The following is a 15,867-nucleotide window of genomic DNA, read 5'->3' as shown; positions in this document are numbered from 1 at the left end:
TTGTGTGCAGATGTGTTTGTCCCTCCACATCTGTGTATTTTACGCTGTGTCAGTCTGGATCCTTTTTGTGCCTCTGGCACAGCAGATCTACTGATACAGCAAGTTTTGCAATGAAACAGATGATAAGGCAGGAATTTTGAGATTTGCCAGTGTCAGGTCTTGAAATGTGAAACGTATTTCAAAACTCTAACCTGTAGGTGGTATTTGGAACGTAGACATCCCTGGCAGGAAACTCCAGGATTTCTCTCGTAGGCCGAACTCTGCTGTCTGGGTAAAGTTTGACTTGTAGCAGCTCCGGAGTTAGACAGTAATGGGGATTCTCTGGAGCTGGGGATATGTCTATCTTTAATTGAGCTGCAAGAAGGAAATGCTTTTATTAGAATAAATAGAAGTTAAATATAAACAAAAGAGCATGTTCTTGCTTTGTTTCTTCAAGTTAATAGCCTATATGTTAATTTCATAAATAATTATAAATTACAGCCAAGGTGGAATTGTTAAAAACAAATAACAGTGAATCAAACTGATACCTAGGGCCACTGGGGTACCAAATAAGAACCAACAGAAAAGACACATCTTAACAAGTCCCAAATGCTGTTCTCATAGACAAGCTGCGGAAATACCATAATGCTGCTGTGAGGCCCAACTACTGTTAAAAACAATGTTCAAAGTAACATCAGGAATCTTGCCTATCAAACCAGGATACATCAGGAGTTGCTGAAAGCTAATCTGCAGTGAGATTATTGAATATTTTCCTTAGCAAGTCAGCTGGCAGCACTGATAGCACACTGTTTGTTGATGGATGGCACTAAGGCTGGAATGACTGTGAATATTTATAAGAGTTGGAGAAATGGCATCAAATGACTAAGGTGAAACATAAGAAAGAGCAAAGAACTTATATCAAAAAGTAGAAGCCAAACATACAAATAATAAAAAAAAAAAGGCATGGATCAATTCTGTAGAAAAGGGCTGGGTAACAGCAGTGACAATAAACCAGTGTCCAGAAGAAAGCTACAAATATCCCAAGAGATGCAGTGCATGCGTAAGACACTGGAGAGAAATTCCTCTGCTTCACTGGGCATGAAGTCCCAGGAGGAGCAGCACACCCATTTAGAGCACCGTGCTTGAAGAAAAGTGTGGAAAAAGAAACTCTAGCAGAGAGTAACAGGCAATTTTACAACCACAACCTTTGAAAAAGAGTTGGAAAGCACTCAAGACTGTTTAGGCTACAAAATGGAGGTGAATAAGAGTGAACTAATAACAGTATTCAAGTACTTGAAAGGTTGTGATCACTGCTCTGAGGGCATGACAGACCATAATCAGATTAATTCACAGCAAGATACTTTGGCAAAGTTTTCTTAATACCTAACCTCACTACAAGGACAGCTGAGTGCTGGGAGAGATGATCTGAGGAAGCGGTCAGATTGCTGTTGCTGGAGCTTTTTAAGAACAGGTTAAGTAAATATTGTCAGGAATAGCACAGGTCAGGGACCAGAGATGTTTCACTTCTGGTGTGCCAGCATTTCTATTTCCCCTGCTCAAACAGAGGTGGAGTCTGTTCCTATTAACCTAGTGGGAGCCAGGAGAGAGATCTCCTCTTAGCTAGAGAGAGAGATTTTACTCTGGAAAACAGAGGTTCCTCAGCCCCTGCTGGGTTTAGGGCACTGGGGTTTGTATCCTCTTCTCACAGACGCTGCTCTCAGTATGACAGGAGCTACGCAGACACACATGCCAGAGAAAAACCTGCCAAAATGCCATCTTTAGTGCTCGTGGTCTATCAGGGAATGTTGTCAATGACTTTTTAGGGTTTTTTTATCTGCTTACTTATAAGAACTGCGTGGCAGTCAGGAAGGACTAACCAAATATTTTAAGATGTGAGCCAAAAAGATCTTGTTCACTACCTGTGATAGGTCTCAGTCTCCGTAACACCGAAGACGGCCGCCTCATGTCAGCAAGGAACTTGTACAAATCCTCATCGCTCAGGCGATCACCCTCCTGTTGGATTTGGGAAGAAAATGGTTATTTACACACCCTTCAGGACTGCGAGAGAATGAATAAACCATCTAATACTACAGTCTTTTTCCTCTGATATCAAGATGTACCCTCCCAGAACAAGGTGTTAGGATTAACATGCTAAATTACAGTTCATTTCTCCATCCTTTTCCCCTTATTAATCATCATGACAGCTGCTGGAACTTCTCATTGAAAACCTTTTCTCTCCCCATCAATATTATCTTTTTCAAAACTGAGAATGGCTGTTAAAAGATTTCCCCAAAATATCCAAATTTTAGCAAGTATAATAGTTTGAAAAAGTATCTGTCATTCAGGTAGCGACCCTCATTCCTTCTCCTCTGCCTTTTCCTTGATATGAGTCTAAAATAATCTTTCTTTTCAGGAGAAGTGTTAAGAAATGGTGGGAAGTAGAGGGAACCTGTTGTCAGTCTTCCTTGTGCCACATTCCAGTAGCTCAGAATTTCATTAATTTTGGAAACATTATAGAAAATGTGACTCTGCCACCCTGTAACTATGCAAAAGCAGAAGATAATAAAGGTAATAATCACAATACAAAAAAAGAAGCCAATGGAAGGAGAAAAATGGTGGCTAGTTTTCAATTAATTGTACTCAACAGGAGAAAAGGAAGACGAAAAATAAAAGATACAGAAGAATTAGAAACTTAATCTTAAATCAATGTTTGGCAATTTTTAAAGGTCAAAATGATAAAACGAGCTGTTTCAAAGTTGTCAAATGAACAACCTCAACAAAGTAAATAAACATTTATTTTTTTACTTTCTGTATCTTGGGTGAACACGTTACAGACCTGGATTTTAATAACAGCCCAAAAGTAAAAGGAAGTTCCTGCGCTGCTCTGTGTCACTGAGACCCCAGAGACGCCATTCCCAGAGCCCAGTTACGGTCATACTGGTTTCATGAAAGCACCAGAGCCTTGAGCCACCCTCCACTTACATGGTTTGCACCATGATAACTTCATGGCCTTGATGACATTTCTCCTTATTTACTCTACTGTATTTAAAGAGCAGACTTTGGATGGCTACCCACAGTGAAAGTGGCAGGCAACCAAAACAATCAGAAAAAAAAAAGAGAGCTTAACCAGCTTTCAATATATAGCACCTAAATCTTTGTATGCCCAATAACTGAGAATCTATCCAAAAATATCTGGTTGCTCACTATTAAATCCCTTTTTATACACAAAGGTGACATTCAAATAACAATTTTCCTGAACCAGATACGACATTAAGCAAATGTTAGCAAAAATTAATGAACTGAAACCATTTTCTACACTTAACCAAAAATTTTATTCTGTTTAAAATCACATTTTCTGCTGCTTCTCAGGAAAATCCAAAGCTCTGGCTAAGAAGGGCTGCCAGTCAGTAAAGCAGCACTAGAAGTGAAACGCTTTGTTTTTTCAGGCATCCCTGGATCAACATGCTATATATTATGTAAATGTGTCCAGGGAACCAATACCAACCTCAAATCACATTGACGAACCTGGTTCTGAGCCTGCTGATGTTTCAACGGGATTCTCTTATCACTCAGTGAAACCAAAGGAGTCAACTGAACATCATGACAAAGGCTACGCGACTCCTAGACTCGGACGAATATCTGGAATACTTTTTGGCATATACTAACCTGAAGAAGTTATCCTCAGTTTTTGTGAACTTGCTTCTATGGGTGTTTCTCTAAATATGTTGACCAGAACTTTTTTTGAATGCATGTTAGAAAAATCTGGAGCAAAATAAACTGATATTCTCCTGGGGAGACTCAGTTCTATTAATATTAGTTAGCATAGTTAAGTCACTATACCACAATGACACTTCATCATTCGAGTCATAAACAGATAATAATTTCAAATTCCACAATGTAATTATTCATAGTAAATTTATTGAAAGAATCCACCAATAGACTGTCGACCTACTGCTGGCAGAATTAAGCACATGACATAATAAACCCACTGCATGCTGTTCAAAGATATCCTGTGATCAGGGAATAGACGTTACACACATTGAAAGTATCACAAATCAATCACTTTGGTCTAAACTGGCTTCACACAATCAAATCACTCTGTCCAAGGAACGACTCCTTAATTAGATAACTTCATACAATACCTGTTTGAAGAAGTTTGTCACTGTCAGAGTAGCTGGTCTAAAACTGGTCAAGTTGCAAGCCTCATCCCCACTTGTGGTTCTCTCTAACGAACGCCTCCCAACAATACTGGAATTCCGTCTCTCTGACCACGATCCTTTACGTTCTTCAAGAAATAATACATAAAAAGTAGGAGAAATTAAAAAAAAAAAAAGAGAGGAAAAACAATTGTCCAAGAGCCTACTTGTTTTCCAACCAGGATTTTCTACACAAGAAGGTAGCTGCTGCTTTTGGAAATTATGCAATAAGAGGTGGCTATGCTAAAGCAATTGCAGTTGGGAGGCACTGGGAGGCCGTGAAGCACAGCTGGCTCCTACTCCTCTCCCAGCAACCTCACCCCACTGCCTTACTGCTATTATAATAAGTGGAGATTTATGTATTTCTCTTGCTCTGAAAGATGATGAAGTTGGCAGTTCTGGGGATGCTGAAGAGCAGTTTCAGATAAGCTGTGTGGTTCACAAAGATTAATCCACTCCTTTGGAAAATGTTCATCAGCCTATAACGTGCTCCCAGTCTTAGAAGCCTGGTTTTAAATAATATAACAGATGGTTTGCTTGTAAAATCCTTGAAAGATAAATCCATTTGTTATCATGGACTTTTCTGTTTTAGTTCAACCATGACCCAAAACTATCAGAAGGCCTCGGGCAGGGGGAGAAAAGTGATAAAAGGAGCGATGGAAGATATGGGGCATGAATCAAAACTTCAGTAAACTCTGGATTTGTCTGCATTCCCTCAGGCAGACGCCAGATACGGTACCTCCTGTGCCAACTTCACCTTCCGTGGAATCTCTTTCCAAACTTCCGGCGCTGCTCACGATGTTCATTAAATGAATGGCCGTCCAGGCAAATGGCATTCGATACTTGCCCAGTCTTTGGCAAAACTGTTCTGCCTGGCATTTCAGTTTTTCCAACTTTTCCTTATTCTGTGAAGAAAATTATTCAATCCAAGTGATTAAAAGCAGAGGAACAGGACCAAAGGTTCGTTTAGCAAAATCACTAAGTAACAGTGGCATCTTAGTCTAACCTGCAATGATTTTGTGCCTCAACAGCACCTCCTAGAGGAGGATCACCAAGTGTAAAACTTCACAAAGCTGCCATCGGGCCAGCAGTACCAGCCACAGACACCTCGGGAGTTGGAGCTCTTGAGGCTCCCAAATTCTCTGTCAAACCCCAGTGAGCTCATCTGCCCACTGCTCTTCCAAGAAAAAGCTGAATTTTACTCTGTCAAGTCTGAAACGGTCTTTCTTAATGTGATTTTATGCAGCAGGTGCCCAGATCATCTGGAGTTGTATAGGAAACATCCCTCAAAAAAGCAGTATCGTACTTATTTTATTGAGGGAAAAAAAGCAAAGGTCTTTTCCATAATTCTGTACATTAAAGAGCACGTTTTTGCTTAAGAAGGGTTGTTACCTACAGGACTTTAAGAAGTCCCCAGACAGGGGGCTGGATAAAAACAGTAAGACCTCTCCTGCTCACATTCTTCTAGTTCAGAACACATTTATGCCCCTTACTGAAGGAGATCTTGAAAAATCACCTTTTCACCTTCATTCCCAAGCACCATGCAAATCTAATTCCAAAATATCACTTAGGCACATGTCAACTTATTGATCACAGGAAACGCAGTTTTTTTACTTTTGTTATCTATATACGTGAGGTAAAAGTTATCCATTTTTCATATTGCGGTGCAGAGATACAAAGACAGAGATAAACAAAAAATGTGAACTTCTTCAGCTAAAAATATACTAGAGCTTCAGGAAGAAAAAACTTTGTTAGAGTTTGATCAAAACTAACAAATGAACAGCCCAGTTTCTCTGAAAAAAGCACAATGGAAAGACTCTCGGTCCCAGGAATGGCTGGCACCTGTTTTTCCCCCTTCATGCAGTCCTCACTGTTACCTTTTACTGTTCACTTGGCTTAACCCAGTTAATTGTACATTAAATGAGGAACCATTTCTGAGGCTCAAAAGCACCATTTCACGTTCTACGTATGCAAGGTTTCCTTTTCAAGCTCTCTTGTACATCTTACAAGCTGGAGTTGTAAAATAACATATGTAGCTTAAGTAACAATAAAATCCATTATTTGCTATTCTATAGCCATGTCACATTGGAGAAAAACAAGGAGAAGCCGATGGGGGAAAAGACTGAGGAAAGGTCAGTCCAGGTGCCACTGAATTCTGCACATCCTCACAGTATTCCTGGGTTTTTTTTTCAACCTACCAAACCTGCAATTCCCACCCAAACTCTGATCCGCTTCAACGAGCAATCAGCTGCCAACTGCAGGGAATAAGATTCTTCTCTGTGGGGAAACCTCTGCTTTTAGTCCCGAGCAAAGGGTTTCTACAGCAAGGAGACAGGCGGCATTGAAACATGTGGGAAAGACAAAAAAAATCAGTCAAACCAGGGCAGGTCCGTGCCATCCGCTGCACTTCGGAGGACGATGCCCACACTACTGAAGGCAGGAGTTAAAGGGATGTTGTCAATGGAACAAAAAAACAACACTAAAGTATAAAAATTTAAAATTATCCTTACTTTATGGAAAAAGGGCAGGTTCATCCTGCTGTTGAGTGTGGCCCTTCTTTACAATTTTAGGAAAAAGAAAAATCAGCACAAAATAGCAGAAAAAAAAGAACCCGAAATGCACTGCAATTGAAAATGGGGCCTGGTGGAGAATCTCATGTTAACATATTTCATCTGCTTTACAATCCTTCCAGAGGAAGGCAGAGGTTCTGTGATGGAGGTAAGCTGCAGAAGCAAGGGAGAAGTTGAAATTTTACTGCAAATTTGCACCAAAGGGGGCCTTCACTTGACCCAGGTAAAAGCACACGGCTGATCCTGTGGGACAGAGAACTGGCTGACGGAGCTCGATGGTAACCGCACGTCTCGCCCGTCAGCTACAAAAACCGATCAGCTTCAACAGCTCTACCACAATAAGGCATCAGGATTCAAGGGTCTTTGACTCTTCTTTGGCCTTTAGAATTTGACCAGATTCTTAATTAAAAATGGATCATTTTAACAGCAGAACAGCATCAATGGCTGTTAAGTCCCAAAGCGAAAAAAAAAAAGTATGTTTAATTAATTCATAACAAAATGTCTTAAAGCATTTACACCCAAATTTAATCAAAACTTTAAAAAAATTCTTACCTTTGCTGCATCAGATTCTTTAAAAATCATATAAGGCTCTGCACACTCCCCAATATCTCCCTGCTGTAATACTTTTTCCAGCTGAGAAGGGAAAATGAACCATTTTAAGGACATGCATCCAGCAAGGCTTGTTAAATTAAACAAACACCAGATAGCAAACACATTCTTTCCAAAGAGAGAAAGCTTGATTTCCCTTTGTGCATTAGGGAACAAGTGCTGCCTTCACATTGTCAGAACCATGCAAGTTCTCAGATCTCCAGCTCTAACTTAATCACAAGTGTAAAATGTAGCTTCAATGGGAGCATATACCACTTCACTTTGGTCTGATTTATCCTAGAGCCACTTTCAGCTCATTTTTGAGGTCTTGGAGACATCTTACACTGTCTTCAGCATCATCATTTTCAGAACGCTGTTCTTATTTCTGTTCTCCATATTAAGGACCCATTGCAGCAGCACAAACAGGTGACTCAGACGTGCTCAGCTAAAACAAGCACTATTTTAAATTAGTGTGTTTTCAAATCAAATAATGAAATAACCAAATAATTAAAGTCAGTCAAAGACCTGATGCTTGCTTCTGAAGTCTTCACATTTCACCTCATTTCTGATAGAAACAACTTCCTTATCACACGGATGAAGATGTTTCTTTCAGAAGCATCCTGGCCCTCCCGCCCACGCCTGTTACTGTGCACACGCTGTTATTAGATTATTAATAGAACATCTTTAAACTTCTCTCATGCTTACAAAGTGCCATTCACGCTTGTTTATTAATAGAACTCCACGAGGCCACCACAAGATAAAGAAGAAAACTACTTTCCATCAAATCTTGCACTCACAGTTTATGCCGGCAACACCAGCTGTCTGAAAAGCTGTTTCCTAGTGAGTAAAACCCATGTGAAAATCCATCCTACAAGGCACACTATGCATCTGTCTTCTTATCCCTGACTATACCCTTTTCATTATCAGATCAAAAAACACCTAAGTCACCAGCTCCTCTTGGATCACTGGTTTCACAGGCACTAATGTGCAGTCACAAGCTCTTTCAGACAGATCCCCATCTCATAAATATGGCATTCTCTCTTCCTCGTATCTTGTACAAACCAGAAGAGGAAATACGTGTGCACAGCCAGAACATGATGTTTAGAAGGAATTCAGACAATCGTACCAAAAAACAGAGATCACAATATGCTCCAACACTACTGAAAGCCTTATTCTCACCTGGGACTGCCTTAATTCATTTGCAAAAGCTTATTGCTCATATAGGAAGCAGTTTGAACAAACATCAGTCCATGGGGTTCTCAAGACAATGGAACCCCTGCCTGCAAACTGAAAGCATGTCTTCAACTCCTCTTTTTACTATGGGATGATTTGTACACAGAGACCAGCCAAAAAGGTTGACTGAAATGCCAGTCCGAACTCCTAACATTTATGCACTCATTGAATCAAATGAAAGAAGAGAAGATAACTTATCTTTGTATACTTTATTCCAGGAGTGACCAATGTCCTGTTTTATTTCAGCTATGGATCTCACTCTCTTAGCAATTCCAATTCTTAAAGACATTTGAAAATCTGGCTTAAGGGCATATGTCATTTTTGAAATGAGATTCAGATCAATATATATTTTTAAATCACCCACTTATCTATCATCTGAAGGAGTCAGCACATTGTTTGATATGAACACCAAGGTCAGGCCCCAGAAAGCTGCTCTGTATCAAGCAAACTTTTGTGCTCTTTTTGTTTTTTTTCAATAACATAACAATTTATATCTCCACTGAACTGTTTCTCTTACAAAGGAACTTAATGTACTGAGTGAGAATCTCTGAAATGAAACAGAATTCTGTTGTTCCAGTGTTTATGCTTTTGAGAACAAAATTCTACTCTCCAAATGAAAATAAGACAAGTAGTCAGCCAGATTTGGGTTTATTTTATTTTAAATAGAAAACAAGAGACAATACTAATAATTCAATTTTTTTTCTGGTATTTCTTACCTTAATTACCAGAAAGACATCTTGAGAGGGATAAGTGATGGAAAAGATCGCAGATCTGGCCAGCGTGGATATAGCAGCAGGGGGGACATGGGGACGAAGCATTCCCTTCATTTGTTCAGAGTTTAAATCAAAGTAGAAATTTTCTGAAATCTAAGGAAGAAGTTGGGTAACTTCAAGCATTAGTTATACTTTTTATTTTTGGTAAGCTCTTCACAAACACAACAGACAGTTTCAAAATATAAGCAAAAAACTACCAACAGTGCCTCCTTTCAAACCATGGATGTAAAGGAAAAAGAAAAGGCCTTTTCTTTGAGGAATCAAGGCAGAACAGTGGGAAAAGAGAAAGGAAATGGAGCAAACAATACACATTACCGACAAAGTTTCCTCCACCTCCTGTAAGGTAGGGAATTCCAGTCACAGGACTAGGAAATACAATTGCTATGTGAACTGAAAATACCAAAGGATCAAAATAAAAAATGTTCTTTAAGAGAACTGAAAGAAAAAGCAAAACATCCTGCAGGGGAGACAGTGAAGCCACCTACACCAAAACACCAAATCTCAAGTGTATTAAGGCTTCAAAGACAAAGTGGATGTGAGCTGGTTATCAACACCAGAGGTCACTAAAGAACTGACTACATGAAAGAAAAAAATGGAGTAATGAGATGATAAAATTGGCTTATGAAATGTGATTTAAATATTAAACAAAGTTCACATAATATTCCACATACTCTCATCTACATAACTTAAAACTTAATGCATTAAATTCAAGTCTTAAAGAGATAAATGTCAAAATGCATATTTTTAACATTTTTCTCTCTACTACTGCTAATATCTTGAATTAGGAAAACTAAATGACTCTTCAAATATTAAATACAGAACATAAATAGGAGAATAAATGTATTTTGCATTTCCTATAACTTCGATCTTGAAAAGACTGCTCAGTTTTGTTTTGATTTTAGCAGTTTTAGCACGTATGACTTTCTTGTGCATTATTAAAATGTTGGTTGGACACATACCATGCTGAATCATGGAAAAGAGATTAGGAAAGTCATAAAATCTTAATCTAAATAAAAGGTTTCAGTTACTTAAGTTCCCTCTGGGGAAGAGACTTTTGAAAGCCAAGATTGGACAATATATTCTGATTTCAGGCACTCACATATTAGATAATATTTTTAGAAAAGTGGTTATCCTTCAACTGTTTTACTAAGCAAAGGAAGAACACACAGATGGTTCATGAAATGCCTTCATTATTCTTCTAACCACCAGTATGTCACTGCCTTCGTAGAGGTTTGTTTCCAGAATTAATCCCCCCCCCGTTTTTTTTTAAAATACAGATTTGTAATGCTTCAGTGGAAATGTCATCGCTCAAGTAATTTAAAACCTACCTTTTTCTTTTCTTTAACATCATACAAAGCCAAACTTGCAAAAATGGGCTCAATTTCTATTTCGAATCTTGAAAGAAAGAAACATATAAAATCAGTTGGCTTGCATTTAGTAAGAAAGGCAAATCTATCCTCCTCCCCAAGACCCCCTGGGTAAGGTGACACTAATCAGAGATGTCAGGAACAGCTGAGTAAACCTATGGGCTTTTTCCCAGTGAAAAGGGGGATCTCCGTCCCCAATTTCCTGTCCTGCTTCCTCTGCACTGCCCCCTTCCACTAGGACACACACCGGTGCTTCCTGGACCTTCTAAAAGCCGCTTCCACTCACTGACCCAACAGAAAGGTTAGGATTAGGGTCCCAGGACATCAAGCTTTTATCTTCTTCAAGTGTCATCTGAAAGCTAAGCAAAGCAACCTGATAGCTTCTGTAGAGGGAGAGGAATAATTAATTGGGATAGCTGGGCCATTTGGCTCCTCTGATTACCCTGAGCAGCTGTCCTACTGCTAATTTACCCCGCTGACCTGTTGATAAGGTGAAACGGCCAACAGCTCCTCTCAGCATTGCTGACCAGAAAGCTCCTTCCTCTGGAGAGTCAGGGACAGCTATTTTGGCAATTTCCAACATTTGTCAGAAAATACCAATAGCTCAAAACCTCTCTCAGGTTTTCAGAGTAACAGTTATCAAGTAGTAATGCTAACTAAAACACTTCCAATGAAAACATTAAACTACCAAATAGAGCTAACGTTATTTTAAAATCACCTGGGAAGTTAAAGGAATTTAAAAAAACCATTAAAACCTGCCTCTACACCAAAGTGAGCAGGGGTTAAAATGCCGTTCTTCTGTCTGCGGAGACTGCTATGTAGTTAATGCCTGATTCACGGTGGGACACCCCATCCTCGTGGCTTTTCAGCCTGGAATGCTTTGTACCATCAAACAGATATTTTCTTGAGTTTTGCACCAAAGGTGAGTTTAACCTGAAAATAATCATGCTTAGGTCATCTTAGCCTTCTCTCTGGGGAGAGACTATGAAGTTCTTTTTGTGCCACTAAGATAGCGCAAACTCGGACGCTCGCTGTTACAACTGTAAAGGCAGCTTCAGAGATGACCGGTACACAAACGAGCATGTACTCGGGCAGATTTCCTACAAATTTACAGTCAGCAAGAGATGCTTCAATAGCAGAAATTAGTAATTTCCCGTTTCTGACTTATTTATGCTAAAGACACTGTCCTTTGGAGAGGAAGCTCCACTGCTACTGCATATTATGTTGTTCCAGTTCATAAAAGGCTGCAAAATCAGTTCATCTCTATGGCTATATTAGGTCCTGGAGTGCTCTGCGAGCAGGAGATATGTCCCACACATATATCTCAGTTATGAGCCACAATGTAGTCTAACTGGAGCTCTCTAATAAGAAGGGTTGACCTAACTGAGGACACAGATGATGAATACAGCAGTGTGGAAAATCAGTTTTGTACTTTATTTCTCCAAGGGAATAACAGTAAAATTTTACCTTGTGTTATTAGACAAGAGTTATAGGCAATGAACCAGCTGCAGGTAACCCTATATTCAGGAGCTCCACTTCATTAAACTTGTTTAACAGGTTTCTATTCCTCCAGCTAATGCTTGCTAAGTATATAAAGTCTTCACTCTTAAAGGAACACAGTCAAGGTTGTAGAGACTAAACTTTGGCAAATCTTTGGTTGTCTTATGTTTTAAGGCTTAAGCATTTTTAATCTTGGTTTGTTTTTTGTTTGTTTTTTTTTTTTTTCTCTACTTAAACATCCTTGTTCCAGAGCTGAACACCAATGACTGGCCAGCTTCAGAGCCCTGAAGGAGCATGGTGAAGCACACATGGTGGTACCACGGAACAAGTACAGCTGTGGACTGGCTGAAAAGCAATGCGGAGAAAAGCCCAGGAAGGTAAATACTTTCTATATCCCACCACTAAAGAAAGTCTTGAAGATAAAACTGTCTGACGCACAGCTCTGTGTAACTCATGCTTTATAGAACTAACCTTTATGCCTATGACCAACCAAACAATGTTACATCTCTTCAAGGGTAATAAACAAGGCAGCAGTGCTATTTCAGATGCACACAGATACAACAGCAGATTTAAATTCTCAGTTTCTGTAACACAGCTCCATTTGCTGGAGTGACACTTACTTAAGGGACAAACACTTCACAAGGAGTCTTTGGCCAAAGTGTTCTTTGGGTACTTCAGGGACACTAAGTCGTTCAATAGGCTCCTCCTGAAAGTCATTACAGGAACAGCAATTTAGAGACAGGACACTTGGAAAAACCACTAATAGCACTATGAAGCAAGCACACGCATAACTTTTTCTTCCTAAGACACTAACACAAATTTAATCTGAGGTTTACCAGCATGATGCATTCATCAGCAGCTATAAATATGCTAAATTAAGTCCCTTTAATGTTTCTACATTATACAGGATTGCATAACCATAAAGGAAAACGAATCTTCAGAAAGTAACATCTATGGCAAGACAATATGCTAAAAAACATGGATCTCATGGCTATTAAACATAGGTAATCTTAACTCCTTTAAACCCGTGGCAGACTGACAATTTTCACATTCCCTAGATCCTTCACTTTTTTAGTCTCACACACACGTATGTAAAAATACCTCATCTGGTGCTGGATGTAGTGCAAAAAGCTCCTTATGCCTGCTGGACTTCCTCTGGTCTTCGTTGTGGTGGTCGATCTCTTCGTTTGGGGTTCGGTCCAGGAGGTTTGGGAGAAGGGCATCTGGAAGGGAGTTCTTCAGATCAAAAATACTGCATGCCCAGCTGCCCCGGGGAGTATCGTCAATCGACATTGAACGTCGTTTAAGGTCATCCTGAGATTCAACAAATTAAAAGCAACTTATAACGGGAACAGGACTGCACTTTGAAAATGCGACTATAAATTAGGAATTCTGTAGCAAGGTTTTAAAGGTACATTACTTGTTCATCCTGATAACTGTTGCCATCTGGAGCTTCGTCAGACTCAAAGATCTGTTTGGGGAGCCCCTTTTGCCTCTCCTTCTGTTTGTCTAAGGTGTTGGGATTAAATCCAGTCCCCAGCTTGTGATATCTGAAAACAAAGTATTTCAAATGCATTCTTAGCATCCTTTTTGACCCCAAACCCAGGAGGAGAATTACAGAATGAGTCCAGTATTACCAGCACGGGTCCCCACAAAGCATGAACTGCTCTCTGCAAATAGTTATCTCCAGTCACCCTCCAGTGTAGCTGGGTAATAAGGCAACAACCAGTATTCCAGGACTACAATGTGACTCTGTTCCACTGGAAAGCAACCCTGGCCGATGTCAAAAGCAGTATTATCACTGGCCAATTAAGGTCATCATAAAATGTGCGATTGTGATGCCAAGCTTAAACGAGGCCAAGAACATGGGGATGGAAAGCCAGCGGTTCTGCTAGAGCAAGAACTGGCTTGGAGCAGACAATATTAACACCTTTAAAACCAAACCACCAACTTCAGGTAGGACTGCATGGAACATAGATCACCTCTGGAAAATATATGACTTTCCAACCCCAACTAAAATGAGCATCTTCCCACGGCACCTTTATAAGCAGGACTGGGTCCTTCAGGGCTTTCCAGGGTGTAAGAGTGCTTGCTAGCAAACAGTCTGTTTACTGCTGCTGACAAAGTCAGATCTCTGACTAACAAATTTTTGGATACCCAATGGCACTATGTCTACATTTGCACACACATATGGCCAGAGCCACAGTCTCCTTACAACACGCACTCCAAGTCAGTTCCAAAAGTAGTGCTGGGGTCACAGCTAGAATTAATTGTTCTCATCCTGCCCTGTTACTGAAGTTACCACAGGAGGATGTACAGACACATGAAAAATATGGATGTGTTAGGAGCAAGCAATGAAAGGGTGAAGAAAAAGGAGGAAAGTATTTTCCTTGCTAGGTTATAATTCCTGAGAGCTGAACTATCTGTATAATCCTCACTAGGATGTCGGGATTTCAATCACGGCTCCACCAGCAAGTGGAAATTCATTCTAAATCAGACCTGACTTCAGGGATGTCTGTGATCATTGCCACCATCAGTCTAGCATACAGAAATCATGTCATACGATTGAAATAAGAATATAGTATTGTTTTTTTCAGGCCAGTAAAGAAAACTTATTTAGCTTTTCCAATACCATTAAGGTAATCACTGAATGGATGGATTTGTCTTCCCCAAAAACCATTTTGGTTACAAAGAACAGAGATGGAAATAAAGATTGTTTCCCCTGGGGATGGAGGAAGAGAGAAGGATGGCAAATCAGAAGTCATGTTCTTCTAAAGCCAGAAGAGCTGGATTTTGTGTCCCAGAGCTTGTCAAAGCACTTGTAACCATCTGACAGAATGAATTATGAAAAATTTGTCACCATCCTTACAGTTGAATCCTTCCCAGCCAGGCTTCTGGGCTCTTCCCCTTCTCCAGCAGTAACACTTCCATTTCTACCCACTCCACCGCCATGATTTTATCCCAGTATAACAAAAACTGCTACGAATGCCTACGGCAGTGTCTTTCCTCCTCTGAAGGGGCAAGGAAACCTCTGACTGCAGCTCAACAACCTTTAACTCACTCAGGCAGTTCCGATGTCTTCAGCTTAATGCATCCCTGACACAGAACACAACCTGCAGCTGATCTGCACAGGACAGAAAGCTCCTCTGTGCAGGAATCATGGCCAGGTGTCCCAGATACCAGTGAAAGCTGCTGAGAAACTGAGTGGTGTGCTGGCTGGTGGGTCACATCATACGAGCCCCCTGCACCTTCTAGACTTTAGCCCACACAGGCTGGGAGTTAATAAAGCATCTCTCTCATGTGCATGTTCCCTCGTCATTTGTTTTTTTTTTTTAGGCTGAGATTACCAACCACAATTTTATTAGGTCACCCCAGCACTGCAAAGCATACCTTCAGCATCCCCTGAAGTGGCTCTCCGGACAACATTAAACCACTGAATTGTAGCAAACGCCACAAGGGCAGAGCTGTAGCTGCAGTCAAGTCACTTGGAGGTGATGCACATCACACGGATCACTTACACCTCGACAGTAGCTCTTGAACTCATCAGACTTTCAATCATCCGAGAGAGCGTATGTTCCAAGTAAAGCTACTCAGAAACCCTCCTGCTAATCTTCATAAGTTAATCAATGCATGCACAATCTCTAAACTATTAACTCGTTAG

General features: G+C 40.2%; 1 protein-coding gene across 9 annotated transcripts in view; it reads right to left on the bottom strand.

Annotated features, from left to right (window-relative positions):
* Positions 1-15,867, bottom strand: part of DOCK7 (dedicator of cytokinesis 7) — a 103,823-nt gene that overhangs the window by 63,729 nt on the left and 24,227 nt on the right. For all 9 annotated transcript variants that reach the window (XM_082053183.1, XM_082053184.1, XM_082053185.1 and 6 more), the window contains exons 5-14: positions 13,627-13,756; positions 13,308-13,520; positions 12,827-12,912; positions 10,668-10,734; positions 9,283-9,432; positions 7,298-7,378; positions 4,915-5,080; positions 4,122-4,264; positions 1,899-1,992; positions 192-354 (exon numbers count right to left, since the gene is read on the bottom strand). In XM_082053183.1, the coding sequence (XP_081909309.1) occupies positions 192-354; positions 1,899-1,992; positions 4,122-4,264; positions 4,915-5,080; positions 7,298-7,378; positions 9,283-9,432; positions 10,668-10,734; positions 12,827-12,912; positions 13,308-13,520; positions 13,627-13,756 (1,293 nt within the window). The remainder of the gene's footprint in view (positions 1-191; positions 355-1,898; positions 1,993-4,121; positions 4,265-4,914; positions 5,081-7,297; positions 7,379-9,282; positions 9,433-10,667; positions 10,735-12,826; positions 12,913-13,307; positions 13,521-13,626; positions 13,757-15,867) is intronic.

Source organism: Streptopelia decaocto, assembly GCF_964273445.1.
Source record: "Streptopelia decaocto genome assembly, chromosome: 5".
Lineage (NCBI taxonomy): Eukaryota > Metazoa > Chordata > Aves > Columbiformes > Columbidae > Streptopelia > Streptopelia decaocto.
This window is presented reverse-complemented; position numbering and strand designations above follow the sequence as displayed.